General features: G+C 40.1%; 2 protein-coding genes across 3 annotated transcripts; one reads left to right on the forward strand and one right to left on the reverse strand.

Moving 5' to 3' along the window:
- Positions 1-800: 800 nt before the first annotated feature.
- On the reverse strand, positions 801-17,044 carry LOC133660789 (transmembrane protein 176B-like). Of its 2 annotated transcripts, none has more exons than XM_062064372.1 (7): positions 16,927-17,024; positions 11,670-11,851; positions 11,482-11,601; positions 11,323-11,379; positions 9,005-9,217; positions 7,238-7,348; positions 801-1,471 (listed from the first exon to the last, which is right to left on the reverse strand). In XM_062064372.1, the coding sequence occupies exons 2-7, from the start codon at positions 11,844-11,846 to the stop codon at positions 1,403-1,405; spliced, it is 747 nt and encodes a 248-aa protein (XP_061920356.1). In that variant the 5' UTR covers positions 11,847-11,851; positions 16,927-17,024; the 3' UTR covers positions 801-1,402. The 2 variants fall into 2 exon arrangements, with proteins under 2 accessions (XP_061920356.1, XP_061920355.1); XM_062064371.1 differs by having other exon boundaries at positions 804-1,471; positions 11,670-11,854; positions 16,927-17,044.
- Positions 17,045-17,155: 111 nt separating this feature from the next.
- Positions 17,156-19,986, forward strand: lamtor2 (late endosomal/lysosomal adaptor, MAPK and MTOR activator 2). Its single transcript, XM_062063973.1, has 4 exons — positions 17,156-17,459; positions 19,411-19,573; positions 19,704-19,793; positions 19,863-19,986. Exons 1-4 carry the CDS (start codon positions 17,392-17,394, stop codon positions 19,917-19,919), a joined length of 378 nt encoding a protein of 125 aa, XP_061919957.1. The 5' UTR covers positions 17,156-17,391; the 3' UTR covers positions 19,920-19,986.
- Positions 19,987-19,998: the final 12 nt, after the last annotated feature.

Consider the following 19,998-nt stretch of genomic DNA (forward strand, 5'->3'; position numbering starts at 1 on the left):
GTTTTAAAAACTTTTTGATTGTGAAGGATAGGCAACTTTTTTTTTTAAAGTGCAGTTCCCTTTTAAACGATATAAACATTTCCATGTTGACCTTATATAAATGAAATAATATGTCATGTACGTTGCACATTACTGCACATGGAAGCGTGTGAACGTTGCAATATTTAGTTTTACTACAGTGGACACACCTCTGGTGGGCAAACACGTTTACACTGCACACCACATCAAACTAACGTTTACACTGCACACGTACCTGCTCGGTGGCCTAGTGGTTAGAGTGTTCGCCCTGAGATGGGTGAGTTCAAACCCCGGCCGAGTCATACCAAAGACTATAAAAATGGGAGCCATTACCTCCCTGCTTGGCACTCAGCATCAAGGCTTGGAATTGGGGGTTAAATCACCAAAAACGATTCCCGGGCGTGGCCACCGCTGCTGCTCACTGCTCCCCTCACCTCCCAGGGGGTGATTAAGGGGATGGGTCAAATGCAGAGGACAAATTTCACCACACCTAGTGTGTGTGTGACTATCATTGCTACTTTAACTTAACACCAAATCAAACAGTAACGTTTACACTGCACACCAAATCAAACAGTTTTGCCATTACCGGTAAGTGACACAGATGGCACTGGACTTGAAAGTGTCCAAAGAGGTGTGCCAAGTTTGTGGTGGAAAAGACTTGAGGTGTGATTGCTGCCACAGGTGCATCAACTAAGTATTGAGCAAAGCCTGTGATTACTTAGGTGAGTTTGTTTGTTATTTTTAATACATTTGCAAATGGAACAAACAAAAAGGTTTGACATTGTCATCATGGGCTCTTTTGGCTAGAATTTTGAGAAGAAAAAAATGAATGTATTCCATTTTAAGGCTGTAACATAAATGGATACTTTCTGCCGATTGCGTTGACGAGCTACCTACCTTGTTACCTTGCCTTCCTCAGGTGTGACCAGGCTCCTGGCTTGTTACCTTGCCTTCCTCAGGTGTGACCAGGCTCCTGGCTTGTTACCTTGCCTTCCTCAGGTGTGACCAGGCTCCTGGCTTGTTACCTTGCCTTCCTCAGGTGTGATCAGGCTCCTGGCTTGTTACCTTGCCTTCCTCAGGTGTGACCAGGCTCCTGGCTGGTGACATTTATTTACTGCGATGTCACTGGATGCATTTCACTCATTAAAATGTGCAAAATAGGACAAATAATGCGGCGAAAGCTGTAGAATTGTTCTTGTCTTTCCAAAAATGATGAAGCATAATAAGATGAAAGTATATATGAGTAAGTAAGGCATATGGAGAGTTGTGAGAGCAAAGTATTCTGGACTGATACAACATCTCTGCATGTCTAAAGAAGTGCAGAAGAAGAAAGAACATTCAAGTCCATCAACAGACAGAAAAGTTGTGTACTGAAAGAGGAAGTTTAGGACGAAGGCTTGGCAGAGATGACTTCTTCCTCAAGACTTTGGTAACCTTCCAGATCATCCAGGCTCTAAAAGAGAAGAGAAACGGTCAGGGCTTTGCAAAAGAGACATCTCTACGGGCTCCCAAGCAGCTCCTCGGACGTGTTTGCTGCTCAAATTAAAGTAGGAATGTTGAATGTACAAATACAATAATTGTACATACAACCTTCAGTAACTAGTGATGTGTTTACATGGCTGAAGATTGGACTCACAGGAAAGATTCATGGCGTGAAAGAAACTATGTATTTATTTCCAAGTGTTGTTATCACTGGAGGACTAGATGAAAAGGAATGGCTGGGCAGGCTACACACATACAGCTGCAATGTGAAGTAGGGGCGATCAATGCAAATGTCGATACTATCAATACCTAGTATAGTAAAGTTTTTGGATCAATATTTTCATTTGGGTGGTTTCTTTGTGTGAAAAGAGTTGCTTTTTCCTTTGGAATGCCAGATCAACTTGGGCTACGCATTTGTATGTGTTGTTCGAGGCTGGTCTCTATTCTCAAATATTTGACAATAAATTACAAAATACCTATTCTGTGCTTGGTGGTACCTTTGAGTTCAGTTTATATGTCATTAAGGAACTTGGGACTGACCAGCGTTTTACATCCCACTTGGAGGAACATCTGGTCAAACGCAACACTATCTATCTATCTATCTATCTATTTTAATGATTTTTTTTTCATGATCACTTATATATTTGCCTCTAAACCTTCCAAAATATGCCCAAATGTGCAGTGATGCATGTAAATAGACAGCAGCCTAATGGGACTGAAGTGCCTCTCGGTCACATGACTGGACAATAGCAACATACAAGACTATCAATTACACTATTTTCCAGACCATAAGTACTAACAACTACCACACTGGAGTTTAGTTCCAGGAACTAGCCTTCCCCATAGGGACTTTTCCTTTTCACGTTGGCACATGGCTGGGGATGCTGGGGACCTTGGTAAGAAACATGTGTCACGCATCTCCGTCTAAGACCCGGGACCTCCTACTTTAGCGCTGCACAACAACCCGCCCACCAAAAGTCAACCAAGAAACAACACAAGCAAGAATGGAGGCTTGGGAGGTGACTGTCTTCATGATGGTCTGCTAATATTGGCCATCTAGTAACTTGGGAGGTGACTGTCTTCATGATGGTCTGCTAATATTGGCCATCTAGTAACTTGGGAGGTGACTGTCTTCATGATGGTCTGCTAATATTGGCCATCTAGTAACTTGGGAGGTGACTGTCTTCATGATGGTCTGCTAATATTGGCCATCTAGTAACTTGGGAGGTGACTGTCTTCATGATGGTCTGCTAATATTGGCCATCTAGTAACTTGGGAGGTGACTGTCTTCATGATGGTCTGCTAATATTGGCCATCTAGTAACTTGGGAGGTGACTGTCTTCATGATAGTCTGCTAATATTGGCCATCTAGTAACTTGGGAGGCGACTGTCTTCATGATGGTCTGCTAATATTGGCCATCTAGTATCTTGGGAGGTGACTGTCTTCATGATGGTCTGCTAATATTGGCCATCTAGTAACTTGGGAGGCGACTGTCTTCATGATGGTCTGCTAATATTGGCCATCTAGTAACTTGGGAGGTGACTGTCTTCATGATAGTCTGCTAATATTGGCCATCTAGTAACTTGGGAGGTGACTGTCTTCATGATGGTCTGCTAATATTGGCCATCTAGTAACTTGGGAGGTGACTGTCTTCATGATGGTCTGCTAATATTGGCCATCTAGTAACTTGGGAGGTGACTGTCTTCATGATGGTCTGCTAATATTGGCCATCTAGTAACTTGGGAGGTGACTGTCTTCATGATAGTCTGCTAATATTGGCCATCTAGTAACTTGGGAGGCGACTGTCTTCATGATGGTCTGCTAATATTGGCCATCTAGTATCTTGGGAGGTGACTGTCTTCATGATGGTCTGCTAATATTGGCCATCTAGTAACTTGGGAGGTGACTGTCTTCATGATGGTCTGCTAATATTGGCCATCTAGTAACTTGGGAGGTGACTGTCTTCATGATAGTCTGCTAATATTGGCCATCTAGTAACTTGGGAGGCGACTGTCTTCATGATGGTCTGCTAATATTGGCCATCTAGTAACTTGGGAGGTGACTGTCTTCATGATGGTCTGCTAATATTGGCCATCTAGTAACTTGGGAGGTGACTGTCTTCATGATGGTCTGCTAATATTGGCCATCTAGTAACTTGGGAGGTGACTGTCTTCATGATGGTCTGCTAATATTGGCCATCTAGTAACTTGGGAGGTGACTGTCTTCATGATGGTCTGCTAATATTGGCCATCTAGTAACTTGGGAGGTGACTGTCTTCATGATGGTCTGCTAATATTGGCCATTTAGTAACTTGGGAGGTGACTGTCTTCATGATGGTCTGCTAATATTGGCCATCTAGTAACTTGGGAGGTGACTGTCTTCATGATAGTCTGCTAATATTGGCCATCTAGTAACTTGGGAGGCGACTGTCTTCATGATGGTCTGCTAATATTGGCCATCTAGTAACTTGGGAGGTGACTGTCTTCATGATGGTCTGCTAATATTGGCCATCTAGTAACTTGGGAGGTGACTGTCTTCATGATAGTCTGCTAATATTGGCCATCTAGTAACTTGGGAGGTGACTGTCTTCATGATAGTCTGCTAATATTGGCCATCTAGTAACTTGGGAGGTGACTGTCTTCATGATGGTCTGCTAATATTGGCCATCTAGTAACTTGGGAGGTGACTGTCTTCATGATGGTCTGCTAATATTGGCCATCTAGTAACTTGGGAGGTGACTGTCTTCATGATGGTCTGCTAATATTGGCCATCTAGTAACTTGGGAGGTGACTGTCTTCATGATAGTCTGCTAATATTGGCCATCTAGTAACTTGGGAGGCGACTGTCTTCATGATGGTCTGCTAATATTGGCCATCTAGTATCTTGGGAGGTGACTGTCTTCATGATGGTCTGCTAATATTGGCCATCTAGTAACTTGGGAGGTGACTGTCTTCATGATGGTCTGCTAATATTGGCCATCTAGTAACTTGGGAGGTGACTGTCTTCATGATAGTCTGCTAATATTGGCCATCTAGTAACTTGGGAGGCGACTGTCTTCATGATGGTCTGCTAATATTGGCCATCTAGTAACTTGGGAGGTGACTGTCTTCATGATGGTCTGCTAATATTGGCCATCTAGTAACTTGGGAGGTGACTGTCTTCATGATGGTCTGCTAATATTGGCCATCTAGTAACTTGGGAGGTGACTGTCTTCATGATGGTCTGCTAATATTGGCCATCTAGTAACTTGGGAGGTGACTGTCTTCATGATGGTCTGCTAATATTGGCCATTTAGTAACTTGGGAGGTGACTGTCTTCATGATGGTCTGCTAATATTGGCCATCTAGTAACTTGGGAGGTGACTGTCTTCATGATAGTCTGCTAATATTGGCCATCTAGTAACTTGGGAGGCGACTGTCTTCATGATGGTCTGCTAATATTGGCCATCTAGTAACTTGGGAGGTGACTGTCTTCATGATGGTCTGCTAATATTGGCCATCTAGTAACTTGGGAGGTGACTGTCTTCATGATGGTCTGCTAATATTGGCCATCTAGTAACTTGGGAGGTGACTGTCTTCATGATGGTCTGCTAATATTGGCCATCTAGTAACTTGGGAGGTGACTGTCTTCATGATGGTCTGCTAATATTGGCCATCTAGTAACTTGGGAGGTGACTGTCTTCATGATGGTCTGCTAATATTGGCCATCTAGTAACTTGGGAGGTGACTGTCTTCATGATGGTCTGCTAATATTGGCCATCTAGTAACTTGGGAGGTGACTGTCTTCATGATGGTCTGCTAATATTGGCCATCTATTAACTTGGGAGGTGACTGTCTTCATGATGGTCTGCTAATATTGGCCATCTAGTAACTTGGGAGGTGACTGTCTTCATGATGGTCTGCTAATATTGGCCATCTAGTAACTTGAGAGGTGACTGTCTTCATGATGGTCTGCTAATATTGGCCATCTAGTAACTTGGGAGGTGACTGTCTTCATGATGGTCTGCTAATATTGGCCATCTAGTAACTTGGGAGGTGACTGTCTTCATGATGGTCTGCTAATATTGGCCATCTAGTAACTTGAGAGGTGACTGTCTTCATGATGGTCTGCTAATATTGGCCATCTAGTAACTTGGGAGGTGACTGTCTTCATGATGGTCTGCTAATATTGGCCATCTAGTAACTTGGGAGGTGACTGTCTTCATGATGGTCTGCTAATATTGGCCATCTAGTAACTTGGGAGGTGACTGTCTTCATGATGGTCTGCTAATATTGGCCATCTAGTAACTTGGGAGGTGACTGTCTTCATGATGGTCTGCTAATATTGGCCATCTAGTAACTTGGGAGGTGACTGTCTTCATGATGGTCTGCTAATATTAGCCATCTAGTATCGTTATGGAAGAGCACACCCAGGGACTTAAAGCACGAGGAATCCAGCCATATTTCTTTCTTTCATGGAAGACCAAAGGATAGCAACAAGTAAGTTACTTATTATTATTCATTAGTGTATGTACTGATTGTATAGGACTAAGTATCCTAGTAGTCAACATTATTATTAATTATGTACTGATTGTATAGGACTAAGTATCCTACAAGTCCACATTATTATTAATTAGTGTATGTACTGATTGTATAGGACTAAGTATCCTAGTAGTCAACATTATTATTAATTAGTGTATGTACTGATTGTATAGGACTAAGTATCCTAGTAGTCAACATTATTATTAATTAGCATATGTACTGATTGTATAGGACTAAGTATCCTAGTAGTCAACATTATTATTAATTAGTGTATGTACTGATTGTATAGGACTAAGTATCCTACAAGTCCACATTATTAGTAATTAGTGTATGTACTGATTGTATAGGACTAAGTATCCTAGTAGTCAACATTATTATTAATTAGTGTATGTACTGATTGTATAGGACTAAGTATCCTACAAGTCAACATTATTATTAATTATGTACTGATTGTATAGGACTAAGCATACTAGAAGTCAACATTATTATTAAATAGTGTATGTACTGATTGTATAGGACTAAGTATCCTACAAGTCAATATTATTATTAATTATGTACTGATTGTATAGGACTAAGTATCCTAGTAGTCAACATTATTATTAGTGTATGTACTGATTGTATAGGACTAAGTATCCTAGTAGTCAACATTATTATTAGTGTATGTACTGATTGTATAGGACTAAGTATCCTACAAGTCAATATTATTATTAATTATGTACTGATTGTATAGGACTAAGTATCCTACAAGTCAATATTATTATTAATTATGTACTGATTGTATAGGACTAAGTATCCTAGTAGTCAACATTATTATTAGTGTATGTACTGATTGTATAGGACTAAGTATCCTAGTAGTCAACATTATTATTAATTAGTGTATGTACTGATTGTATAGGACTAAGTACTATACGGGACTAGAGAAGCTCTGATTCTTCACGCGCCTTTTGGACGGTTGATATTTGTACCATGAATTGATTACGTGGACCCCGACCTAAACAAGTGTAAAAACTTATTGGGGTGTTACCATTTAGTGGTCAATTGTAGGGAATATGTACTGTACTGTGCAATCTACTAATAAAAGTCTCAATCAATCAATCCAAAAAAATGACTTGAGCAAAATGTGTATTTTGGAGATGTTCCCAATACCTTGAAGTGAAGACAGTGCATTCTTCACACAGACTTGAAGTGAAAGTGGAGTGTGAGCTAAGACATTTACCTTCTCACTGCTCCTCAGAGCCTTGATGGACAAAGCTGAGGAGCACAAGACCAGGCTGAGCTCTACAAGGCACAACACCAGCAGGACACCATTGATGCCCCTCAGGAGCATCTGGTGGAAGAAGGACTTGTTACAAAAATAAAACATTGAAACTAAAGGCATGTACACAAGCAGTGGAGTTGTCACGTTGTGTAAATGGTAAATAAAAACAGAATACATCCATCCAACCATTTTTCTACCGCTTGTCCCTTTCAGGGTGGCGGGGGTGCTGCAGCCGATCTCAGCTGCATTGATTTGCAAATCCTTTTCAACTTATATTCAATTGAATAGACTGCAAAGACAAGATATTTAACATTCCAAATAGAAAACATTGTTCTTTTTTGCAAATATTAGCTCATTTGGAATTTGATCCCTACAACATGTTTCAAAAAAGCTGGCACAAGTGGCAAAAAAGAGTGAGAAAGTTGAGGAATGCTCATCAAACACTTATTTGGAACATCCCACAGGTGAACAGCCTAATTGGGAACAGGTGGGTGCCATGATTGGGTATAAAAGCAGCTTCCATGAAATGCTCAGTCGTTCACAAACAAGGACGGGGCGAGGGTCACCACTTTGTCAACAAATGCCTGAGCAAATTGTTGAACAACAACATTTCTCAACAAGGAATTTAGGGATTTCACCATCTACGCTCCGTAATATCATCAAAAGGTTCAGAGAATGTGGAGAAATATCTGCATGTAAGCCATGATATTACACACCTTGGATCCCTCAGGCGCTACTGCATGAAAAAGCCACATCAGTATGTAAAGGATATCACCACATGGGCTCAGGAACACTTCAGAAAACCACTGTCAGTAACTACAGTTGGTCGCTACATCTGTAAGTGCAAGTTAAAACTCTACTATGCAAAGCCAAAGCCATTTATCAACAACACCCAGAAATGCTTTGCTGGGCCCGAGCTCATCTAAGATGGACTGATGCAAAGTGGAAAAGTGTTCTGTGGTCTGACGAGTCCACATTTCAAATTGTTTTTGGAAACTGTGGACGTCGTGTCCTCCGGACCAAAGAGGAAAAGAACCTTCCGGATTGTTCTAGGGTGAAAGTGTAAAAGCCAGCATGTGTGATGGTATGGGGGTGTATTAGTGGCCAAGACATGGGTAACTTACACATCTGTGAAGGCACCATTAATGCTGAAAGGTACATACAGCTTTTGGAGCAACATATGTTGCCATCCAAGCAACGTTACCATGGACGCCCCTGCTTATTTCAGCAAGACAATGCCAAGCCAGGTGTTACAACAGTCATAGTAAAAGAGTGCGGGTACTAGACTGGCCTGCCTGTAGTCCAGACATTGAAAATGTATGAAGGCTAAAATATGAGAAGGGAGACTGTTGAACAACTTAAGCTGTACATCAAGCAAGAATGGGAAAGAATTCCACTTAAAAAATGTGTCTCCTCACTTCCCAAACCTTTACTGAGTGTTGTTCAAAGGAAAGGCCATGTAACACACTGGTAAAAATGCCTTTTTTGCAATGTGTTGCTGCCATTACATTCTAACTTCATGATTATTTGCTCAGCTGTAACATGAAATATTTTGTCTTAGCAGTCTATTCAATTGAATATAAGTTGAAAAGGATTTGTTGAATTCTCTTTTTATTTACCATTTACACAACGTGACAACTTCACTGCTTTTGGCTCTAGAAGCGTACGTTGGAGCAGACTGATGATGATGATGATCATCATCATCTTAGCTGCGTTCTTACTCACGATAATCAGCTTTTTCTCCTCCAAGCATCGCTGGATGAATCCTTCTTTGCGGGGGGGCATAGTGGTCAGACTGTCAAAGTCCCAGAAGTCACCGTCCGGCTCACAGGCATCCCACAGGCTGTGGTGTAGGGTGGCGATGTTGAGGGCGCACATCACCACGGCAACCATGGCAAAGCCCACACCCGAGAGGTTCAAAATGACATTGATGATGACCTGAAAAAAGATATGAATGTGTTATTTGAGAAACAGTGGAAATGAGCACCGAATTGTAGGAAACCCTGACACGTTTTCCCAGTCTGTGCAGACACATCTGAAAACTTCTTCTATGGAGATTGTCTCTGAAAAGTCCTTCTATGGAGATTGTCTGTCATCTTACAATCTTACAATCAAAGCCCTTTACATAGTAAAAGTCATGATGTAAGTTCCATTAACAGCAGCGTGGCTGGCACTGGGAGAAAGAAGGTGACGGCTGTGAGGGAATCGAACCTGGAACCCTCAATAAAAATAATAAGAAAATCAACTATTAGGGCAGGGAGGAGCTTGAGGGGAGAACCCATGTGAGTGTGCATGTTGGGGTGCGCAAAAAAATCGATTCACATTCGAATCGCAATTCTTATTCATCCTGTCTAAATCGATTCATAATTTCATATTCATATTATTTTATCGTCATCAAAATCTTTTTTATATAAGAATCAATGATTTTGAATATGTTTTAAGACCATCTCTATGCAACCAGAAAGAGGTTTTCATTTTATAAGTTTTATAATAATGATTATGTCAAATTATACATTGTGACAACCAGTGACGTGCGGTGAGGTTCATGGCTGGTGAGGCACTGACTTCATCACAGTCACATTTACAAACATATGAACCCTAAAGAGTATCTTATTCACCATTTGATTGGCAGCCGTTAACGGGTTATGTTTAAAAGCTCATACCAGCATACTTTACACATACAAACTGTAGCACACAAAAAAGCACATTTAATAAAAAAAACATTATTGTGGTCTAATCTTTACTTATAAATGAAGTCCATGCGCCGCTCCTTCTGAACAAAAGCATCGATAACTTGTTTATAGAAGTCTTCCTTATCTTTCTTCAGTTTTAAAAGTCTCTCTGTCTTGATGGAGATCACTGTCTGAAGCAAACCTTTTAGCTCCGGCGTTGGTCTTCCTTTAATTATTACCTCCTGCTTCCATTGAAAGTCCAGTTTAGAAAACTCTTTTATTTTAGATATGTAATCTTCCATGTTAAAAGTCCAGGCGAGAGGAAAAAATAAACGATCGCTGACGCTGCACTTGACTTGCTAACTGTAGCTTGTTGTCACTTATTCTGCAGTGGAGTAATCGCAAGAATGATCCCTGTTATCACTAGCGCCCTCTACCACCAGGAGGCGGGAGAACTGCGTGCCTCACACAGTGCGTCTTCGCAGCCGTTTTATGATTGCTCAGCACAAGAAATACGTTACACACATACATTTGTTGACAAAATACACTGTACATTATATACCTCAGCTAACTAAATTATGGACATGTATAATATAATTCATATAGCAATACGCTCTCACTGCACAGCAGGCCAGCAATTAGCCGAGTCATTGCGCAATCCATGGTGAGGCTCAACTGGCTGCTGACTCACCGCAAGTCTCTTGGCAATCTAGCTATACCGCAAGGGCGGTATAGCTCGGTTGGTAGAGCGGCCGTGCCAGCAACTTGAGGGTTGCAGGTTCGATCCCCGCTTCCGCCATCCTAGTCACTGCCGTTGTGTCCTTGGGCAAGACACTTTACCCACCTGCTCCCAGTGCCACCCACACTGGTTTGAATGTAACTTAGATATTGGGTTTCACTATGTAAAGCGCTTTGAGTCACTTGAGAAAAAGCGCTATATAAATGTAATTCACTTCACTTCACTTCACTTCTTCTCAGTATTTGAACGGCAAATGTGAAAATTCAGCGATTTTGAATAAAAATAATCTAAAACTGGTGAGGTTAAATGGAAAATAACTTTATAAAGTATAATCACTGGATACATATAACAATTTAATTAATTTTTTTTCTTTTTACATTTTTTTTCTATCCATGATGGCACGTGAGGCCCCGCCTCCCCTGCCTCCCCTGACTGCACGTCACTGGTGAGAACTGGTTTGAATCGAGAATGGAATGGTTTGGTGCACAAAGATTCCCACCCCTAATGGCCTAGTGCCAGGTGAGGTGAAGTGGGCACAGATGCCAACTAAACGTAGCGTGCTTTAGGTGTGGTATGGGCCTGGGCACGGTACGACTGGCCAAGTGCCATTGCAAATATAAGAAGTGACTCACCAGACATGGACTCGGGTACTTCTCCGACAAAATGCAGAAGATGCCAAAGAACACAAACTAAAAGAGAAGAACATAAAGCAACGACAGTTCAAGTGACCTTTGAACACTTTTTCAGTGGAGAGAGAATGAGTGTTGTTGGGTTTGCGTTACGCTGCTCACCACGGCTCCCATCCACACGGAAAAGAAATTGGCATCCATGGGCCACCAGGAGGTGTAACCGTGACACATGGAGATGACTCCCAGGCCCATGTTGAGCAAGCCCACCATGATCTGCAGGGCCTAGCACGGACACAGGTGGTGGTCACTGGGTGCTCCACTCAACTCACTTGAAAAGGTGCAAGTCTCACCCCCAGTAAGGACTGAGACGTCCCCATGAGTGTCCTCAGGTGCCGGGACACGGAGCAGCAAACGGGGCTGAAGCAAAGACTCTTGAGGATTTGGAATAGAGGAGGCAAGACGCTATTGGAGTCAGAGGTCACCGTGAACACCGTGACCCCATCTGCCCTCTTCATGGTCACAGACATCCTGCCTACTTTGGAGAAAAAATACTATATCTTAATATATTTGATAGGGGTGCACAAAAAAATGGATTCTTATTCATTGAATCCATTCGAAAAATCGAAAATCAATTTAAAGATAAATACGTTTAATAAACTTTTTTTTTTTTTAATAAGAAGCCTTTTTTAAAAAGACATTTTAGGCCAGAAGGAGCTTTTCTAAACTCTAACCTGTTTTCAAAAAGTTTCAATACAATTGTTTATAACAAATAATTCATTGCAAGAATGGGTTTGAAAGCGTGTTGCATTGAGAATGGATTCTAACTGGAATGGTCAGCGCAGGACTCACAATCAATCCTTACATGCCCAAACATCAACAACCTTAATATTTATAAGAAATAAATGACATGCATGAAGCAAGACAAGGTTTGCTGCCATCTCTTTTTTTTAGTATTTACTACATTCTCATTATTTATTACGTGTGCTCTTCAAATCCTGCTGGTAGATTCAAGCAGGCGGGATCTTTCTTACATCTCGAGGTGACTAGACGGGGGAATCTTTGGCCACCTCAACATCACCATTCAGGGGCTAAGAGTCCATTATTCATGCATCATTCATTTATGCAGTTTTACATTGATTTCCCTTTCACTAAATAAGTCTTTATCATTTGCAACACTTAAAAACAGTGCATTTGTAATAACTAAAACAGTTCAATTCATTTGCACATGTATTAAACTAATGCAAATGTGTGCACAAATGGATCATATGTGCCCAATAATGGAGGAGCTGCTGGATCTCTCAGTGAGGTCCACACATTTGACAACTTTATTTACAATAAATACATCCATTATCCACGTTTACTAATCCATTTTATAATCGTCCATGTCTGAATTGATAGGCATTTAAAAATCCATAACTTTCCCCACCTCACAGGTCTGAAACTGGAGGCCCGTATCTGGCCCGCCACTTCCTTTTATCTGGCCCACCAAATAAAAGTACTTCATCTTTTCTTACTAAATGTATTTCTTCGTGCCATTTTGACATTTAAAAATTAATGTACTGCATACAATTGCATATATTTTAAATTTTAATATGATCTAATAATGCAACAAATGTATTATATATTCCAAAATATTTTCTTTTGTTAAAATTAAAATAAATACTTCAATATCTGAGTGACTTGTGATTTCAAAGCGGGTTATTCATCATATTGAACACTGTAAAAATAACAATAGACTTTCCATAAAATTCTGGCGACCGAGCTGCCAGATTTTTTTTTCTTGCCAAAAAAATCAACTTTGTTACCATTTTTTCCATATACAGTAATACAATTAGGGCTGCAAAAACTAATCGATTATAAAAATAGTTGTCGATTAATTCAGTCATTGATTCGTTGGATCTATGCTATGTGCATGCGCAGAGGAAATTTTTTTTTTTTTTTTTTTTTTTTGATAAACCTTTATTTATAAACTGCAACATGTACAAACAGCTGAGAAACAATAATCAAAATAAGTATGGTGCCAGTATGCTGTTTTTTTTCAATAAAATACTGGAAAGGATAGAAATGTAGTTTGTCTCTTTTATCCGATTATTAATCGATTAATCAAAGTAGTAATCGACAGATTAATCGATTATCAAATTAATCGTTAGTTGCAGCCCTAAATACAATATAAAAACAACAACTGTAGATTCTACAGTACAAAACTGGCAGCTCCGTTGCATGGATTTTACTGTAAAAAAATGTGTATATGTATATATATATATATACAGTATATATATATTGGTACTGTTTTTCCATTCCATTACAGTAGTATGCTGTAAAGAAAGGAAAAAAACTGGCAGATTTTGAATCACAGTAAAATCTAAAGATGTTTTTGACAAGGTACGTAAAAAAAGATATAATAATCACATGATATATATGAGGGTGACCATAACCAACATGGAGTTTGACATAGTTGAATAGAAAGATTTCATCAACAGTGTCGCCAGGCTGCAAAGTATTACCATGAATTAATGAACGTGGACCCCAACTTAAACAAGTTGAAAAGCTTATTGGGGTGTTACCATTTAGTGGTCAATTGTACTTAAACAAGTTGAACAACTTATTGGGCTGTTACCATTTAGTGGTCAATTGTACTTAAACAAGTTGAAAAACTTATTGGGGTGTTACCATTTAGTGGTCAATTGTACTTAAACAAGTTGAACAACTTATTGGGGTGTTACCATTTAGTGGTCAATTGTACTTAAACAAGTTGAACAACTTATTGGGGTGTTACCATTTAGTGGTCAATTGTACTTAAACAAGTTGAACAACTTATTGGGGAGTTACCATTTACTGGTCAATTGTACTTAAACAAGTTGAACAACTTATTGGGGTGTTACCATTTACTGGTCAATTGTACTTAAACAAGTTGAACAACTTATTGGGGTGTTACCATTTGGTGGTCAATTGTACTTAAACAAGTTGAACAACTTATTGGGGTGTTACCATTTAGTGGTCAATTGTACTTAAAGGCCTACTGAAATGAATTTTTTTTATTTAAACGGGGATAGCAGATCTATTCTAGGTGTCATACTTGATCATTTCGCGATATTGCCATATTTTTGCTGAAAGGATTTAGTATAGAACAACGACGATAAAGATTGCAACTTTTGGTATCTGATAAAAAAAGGCTTGCACCTACCGGAAGTAGCGTGACGTAGTCAGTTGAACATATACGCAAAGTTCCCTATTGTTTACAATGATGGCCGCATGAAGTGAGAGAGATTCGGACCGAGAAAGCGACAATTTCCCCATTAATTTGAGCGAGGATGAAAGATTTGTGGATGAGTAAAGTGCAAGTGAAGGACTAGTGGGGAGTTGAAGCTATTCAGATAGGGAAGATGCTGTGAGAGCCGGGGGTGACCTGATATTCAGCTGGGAATGACTACAACAGTAAATAAACACAAGACATATATATACTCTATTAGCCACAACACAACCAGGCTTATATTTAATATGCCACAAATTAATCCTGCATAAAAACACCTGCGTGTTTGTTATGCTAGCTCCTAGCTCCTATGCTAGCTCCTAGCTCCATAGAACACGCCAATACAATTCAAACACCTGATCAACACACACAATCACTCAGCCCAAAAGACCGTTTACCTAACCCAAGGTTCATAAAGCTTATATATTTTTAAAAAGTTACGTACGTGACGCGCACATACGGTCAAGTTATCGAATGTTTAGCAGCCAAGGCTGCATACTCACGGTACCTGATATTCAGCTGGGAATGACTACAACAGTAAATAAACACAAGACATATATATACTCTATTAGCCACAACACAACCAGGCTTATATTTAATATGCCACAAATTAATCCTGCATAATAACACCTGCGTGTTTGTTATGCTAGCTCCTAGCTCCTCTGCTAGCTCCTAGCTCCATAGAACACGCCAATGCAATTCAAACACCTGATCAACACACACAATCATTCAGCCCAAAAGACCGTTCACCTAACCCAAGGTTCATAAAGCTTATATATTTTTAAAAAGTTACGTACGTGACGCGCACGTAGGTACGGTACGTGTTATGCTAGCTCCTCTGCTAGCTCCTAGCTCCATAGAACATGCCAATACAATTCAAACACATGATCAACACACACAATCACTCAGCCCAAAAGACCGTTCACCTAACCCAAGGTTCATAAAGCTTATATATTTTAAAAAAGTTACGTACATACGCAAAAAAAAGCCAAAGCTGCATACTCACAGTAGCACGTCTGCGTCTTTGTCATCCAAATCAAAGTAATCCTGGTAAGAGTCTGTGTTGTCCCAGTTCTCTACAGGCGTCTGTGTATCCAAGTCAAATGTCCTCCTGGTTAGAGTCTCTGTTATCCGAGTTCTTCCATCTTGACTGCATCTTTCGGGAATGTAAACAAAGAAGCGCCGGCTGTGTACTGTTGTGGCTGACTACGTTCGAAAAATACGTCCATTTCGCACCGACAACTTTCTTCTTTGCTTGCTCAGCTTCCTTCTCCATAATGCAATGAACATGATTGCAACAGATTCACCAACACAGATGTCCAGAATACTGTGGAATTATGAAATGAAAACAGAGCTTTTTCGTATTGGCTTCAATGTGGAAGGCATACCCGTGTTCGCCGGGCTACGTCACGCGCATACGTCATCCTCAGAGGCGTTTCGAACCGGAAGTTTAGCGGCAAATTTAAAATGTCACTTTATAAGTTAACCCGGCCGTATTGGCATGTGTTATAATGTTAAGATTTCATCATTGATATATAAACTATCAGACTGCGTGGTCGGTAGTAGTGGGTTTCAGTAGGCCTTTAAACAAGTTGAACAACTTATTGGGGTGTTACCATTTAGTGGTCAATTGTACTTAAACAAGTTGAACAACTTATTGGGGTGTTACCATTTAGTGGTCAATTGTACTTAAACAAGTTGACAAACTTATTGGGGTGTTACCATTTAGTGGTCAATTGTACTTAAAGAAGTTGAACAACTTATTGGGGTGTTACCATTTAGTGGTCAATTGTACTTAAACAAGTTGAACAACTTATTGGGGTGTTACCATTTAGTGGTCAATTGTACTTAAAGAAGTTGAACAACTTATTGGGGTGTTACCATTTGGTGGTCAATTGTACTTAAAGAAGTTGAACAACTTATTGGGGTGTTACCATTTAGTGGTCAATTGTACTTAAAGAAGTTGAACAACTTATTGGGGTGTTACCATTTGGTGGTCAATTGTACTTAAAGAAGTTGAACAACTTATTGGGGTGTTACCATTTAGTGGTCAATTGTACTTAAAGAAGTTGAACAACTTATTGGGGTGTTACCATTTAGTGGTCAATTGTACTTAAACAAGTTGAACAACTTATTGGGGTGTTACCATTTAGTGGTCAATTGTACTTAAAGAAGTTGAACAACTTATTGGGGTGTTACCATTTAGTGGTCAATTGTAGGGAATATGTACTGTACTGTGCAATCTACTAATTCAAGTTTCAATCACTCAAACTAAAAGTCACGTGGCAGAATATGAAAGGTAACATAAAAGAGAAGGACTTTCGACAAACAATGAAGATTAAAGTGTAGCAACTTACAAATTGATAAGAATTGGCGTCTTTTTGGAGAGACTTCCTGTTCTGTTGTTGACGCCGTATTTTGTTGTTTTTCTTCCTGGATGACGTCACGCAGTGGGCGTGGCGCCACTAGGGGATGGACTCGTATTGCTTGGTTTTTAAATGACGTCACGTCCGGCTCACTTCCTGCTTATGAAATATGCACGCTAGCCAACTAAGCCAGCTTCTGTTCTTAAACAAAGTGCTAAAATACTATCTTGGATTATAAATCAATTGGTAAGAAGTGAATTAACGCATAACATTTTGTGAAACATTGTATTTTAACCGATGGGCACGAAGTTCCGACTACAACATCCACAATGCATTGCGAACCCAGAACAGGAAGACAACATCGCCATCAGCTGACCGCGGTGTGCGGAATATATCTGGCAGGATTTTGTCTTTTTGCGCAGTAAATTCTTTCTTTTTGAAGTAGAAGCCAACGCAATGTTACGACCAAAAGCACTGACGCAGGTTCTGAGCCAAGCGAACACAAACGGAGTCCAGAGCACGCTGTAAGTCCAGCTAGCCTAGTTTACAGCAAGATGCTAAGATGCTAAAATGCTTCAGTAAATAATGTCAACTTTGCTGTTCGCTACTAACTCAACATGGAATAGGACTTGTTTTTGCCAGCCCTTTCTCGGAACATGTTTGTCTAATACTTTCTAAAGATGTTCTTTTGCTACTTGTACACTCACTTACTGCACTAGTCTTTTATATTCTTCCAATTATTGTTAATAGCTTCTTTGACAATCATAAGATGTCTTGCTGTGTATTTTAAAACACATTTCCCACTCTAAATAATACATTGGACCACCTTTCATTGTTACACAAGTGTACAAATAAGTTGATTCATTAAGACATTTTTTTAGCGGCCCACGCTGTATTCTACAAATACTACAAAAAGCATAAGCAAGTGGATTAAAAAAGCAAACAGGTGAAAAGTAACAAGAGAAAGTTGCAGTTTTGACTCTAATTACATAAAGCTGCCATGCAGGCTGTTTTTACTGAAAAAAAAATAATGAATCAAAATCAATGCTGTTATTATGCGTGGAACTATTCAAGGCTCCCAGTAATTGACATCAAAAATTCCAATTTGAAATATATTTAGGGGAAAATATTGCACATTTTGTGCGTTTGCCATATAAAAACAATATTTCATTAGACAAAAAGGGCATTAAACCAAAACATAATGAAAACCTATAGTCATTAGATGGATACATTTGATCTAGACTGGAGACTTTGGCCCCCTGTGATGAGGTGGCGACTTGTCCAGGGTGTACGCCACCTTCCGCCCGAATGCAGCTGAGATAGGCTCCAGCACCCCCCGCCACCCCAAAAGGGACAAGTGGTAGAAAATGGATGGATAGAGACTTTGGCGTGAAAGTAAAACAATAACATAAGTATGACTTATTTTTTAACACTTTTATAAGTGAAGTTCTTTTGGTTCCCCAAGAATTGTGGTGGATTTTTATTTTTAAACGGCCATTGCCTTAAAAAATATATATTAACGAATTCAAATCAATATTGTTATGAATTATTGACTTATTTAAGGCTCCAATTACTTCAAATCAAATATTCCACTTAAAAAAAAAAGCATATTTTGGGGTTTTGTCATTAAAAAAGGGGTTTTGACATAAAGTTGTTATGGGAATTTAAGTTAGCGTTGAATATGACTTACATATTTTTAACATTTTTACATCTAAGAAGACCCTTCCGGGTCCAGGGAGCAAACTTGAGGATGGCTGTAAAGGTTGCCTGCGCGGTATTTCACTGGAAATATTACAAATGGACCACCCGTAGTGGTCATGCAAGTGTGGAAATATGTCAAGGCTGAGCACACTAAAACATAGTGGATGTTCATGTTGACAAGTGTATGGCGGTCTAGTACACTAGACTGCATATTCAAGTGTATGGTGGTCTAGTACACTACTGCATATTCAAGTGTATGGCGGTCTAGTACACTAGACTGCATATTCAAGTGTATGGTGGTCTAGTACACTACTGCATATTCAAGTGTATGGTGGTCCAGTACACTAGACTGCATATTCAAGTGTATGGCGGTCTAGTACACTAAACTGAATATTCAAGTGTATGGTGGTCTAGTACACTAGACTGCATATTCAAGTGCATGGTGGTCTAGTACACTATACTGCATATTTTCAAATCAACATTTCCAACACTGCATAATCCCGTTTTTTTAATAAATATTTGTGATTAAAAACCTCCCCATAAGTCAGCTTTCCCTCAGAAAATCAGCCATTTTTCCCCCAGAAAAGCCATATCATTGACTAAGTTGTTAGTAATTGATGCCATGACCTCGAGTCTTCTAAGACCAGCCCTTGTGACTAACGCTTCGTTTGGAAGAAGTGTGCAAAATGTGCCACCTTCATCCTTTGATGCTTGCTCATAAGTGTATTGTCACAATGTGTGCATAGAAGCACTTTAACTTTCCACTTTGGTCAGTTTACTGAACAACGAAGGCTCCCTGCTGGCGTACTCCGGCTACGGCGACACCGACGCTCGGGTCACCGCCGCCATCGCCAGCAACATCTGGGCGGCGTACGACAAGAACGGCCACCAAGCTTTCAACGAAGACAAGCTGAAATTCATCCTTATGGACTGCATGGTAAGAGACTAAGCATTTGTACCAGATCATGTGATAAGTTAAGATAAGTGTGATCATTCATCCTTATGGACTGCATGGTAAGAGACTAAGCATTTGTACGAGATCATGTGATAAGTTGAGCCATTGTCAGGAGGGAAGGGTGGCCATCACTCGTGTGGCCAACCTGCTTCTGTGCATGTACGCCAAGGAGACGGTGGGCTTTGGGATGCTCAAAGCCAAGGTGAGAGTTTTATCCCAGGAGTTGTCATCAATCCGTGACCGTCATCAACGCCATCTTGTTGTTTTGCAGGCAGAGGCTCTGGTGCAGTACCTGGAAGAACCGCTCACCCAAGTGGCTGCATCTTAGTAGTCTATCCTTCATCAGGTGCAGCTTTGAAAGAAATAAACCAGAGCTTTTTTCTTTCTTCATAATATACATGTGTGTA

The sequence above is a fragment of the Entelurus aequoreus genome, linkage group LG11, assembly GCF_033978785.1.
Source record: "Entelurus aequoreus isolate RoL-2023_Sb linkage group LG11, RoL_Eaeq_v1.1, whole genome shotgun sequence".
Lineage (NCBI taxonomy): Eukaryota > Metazoa > Chordata > Actinopteri > Syngnathiformes > Syngnathidae > Entelurus > Entelurus aequoreus.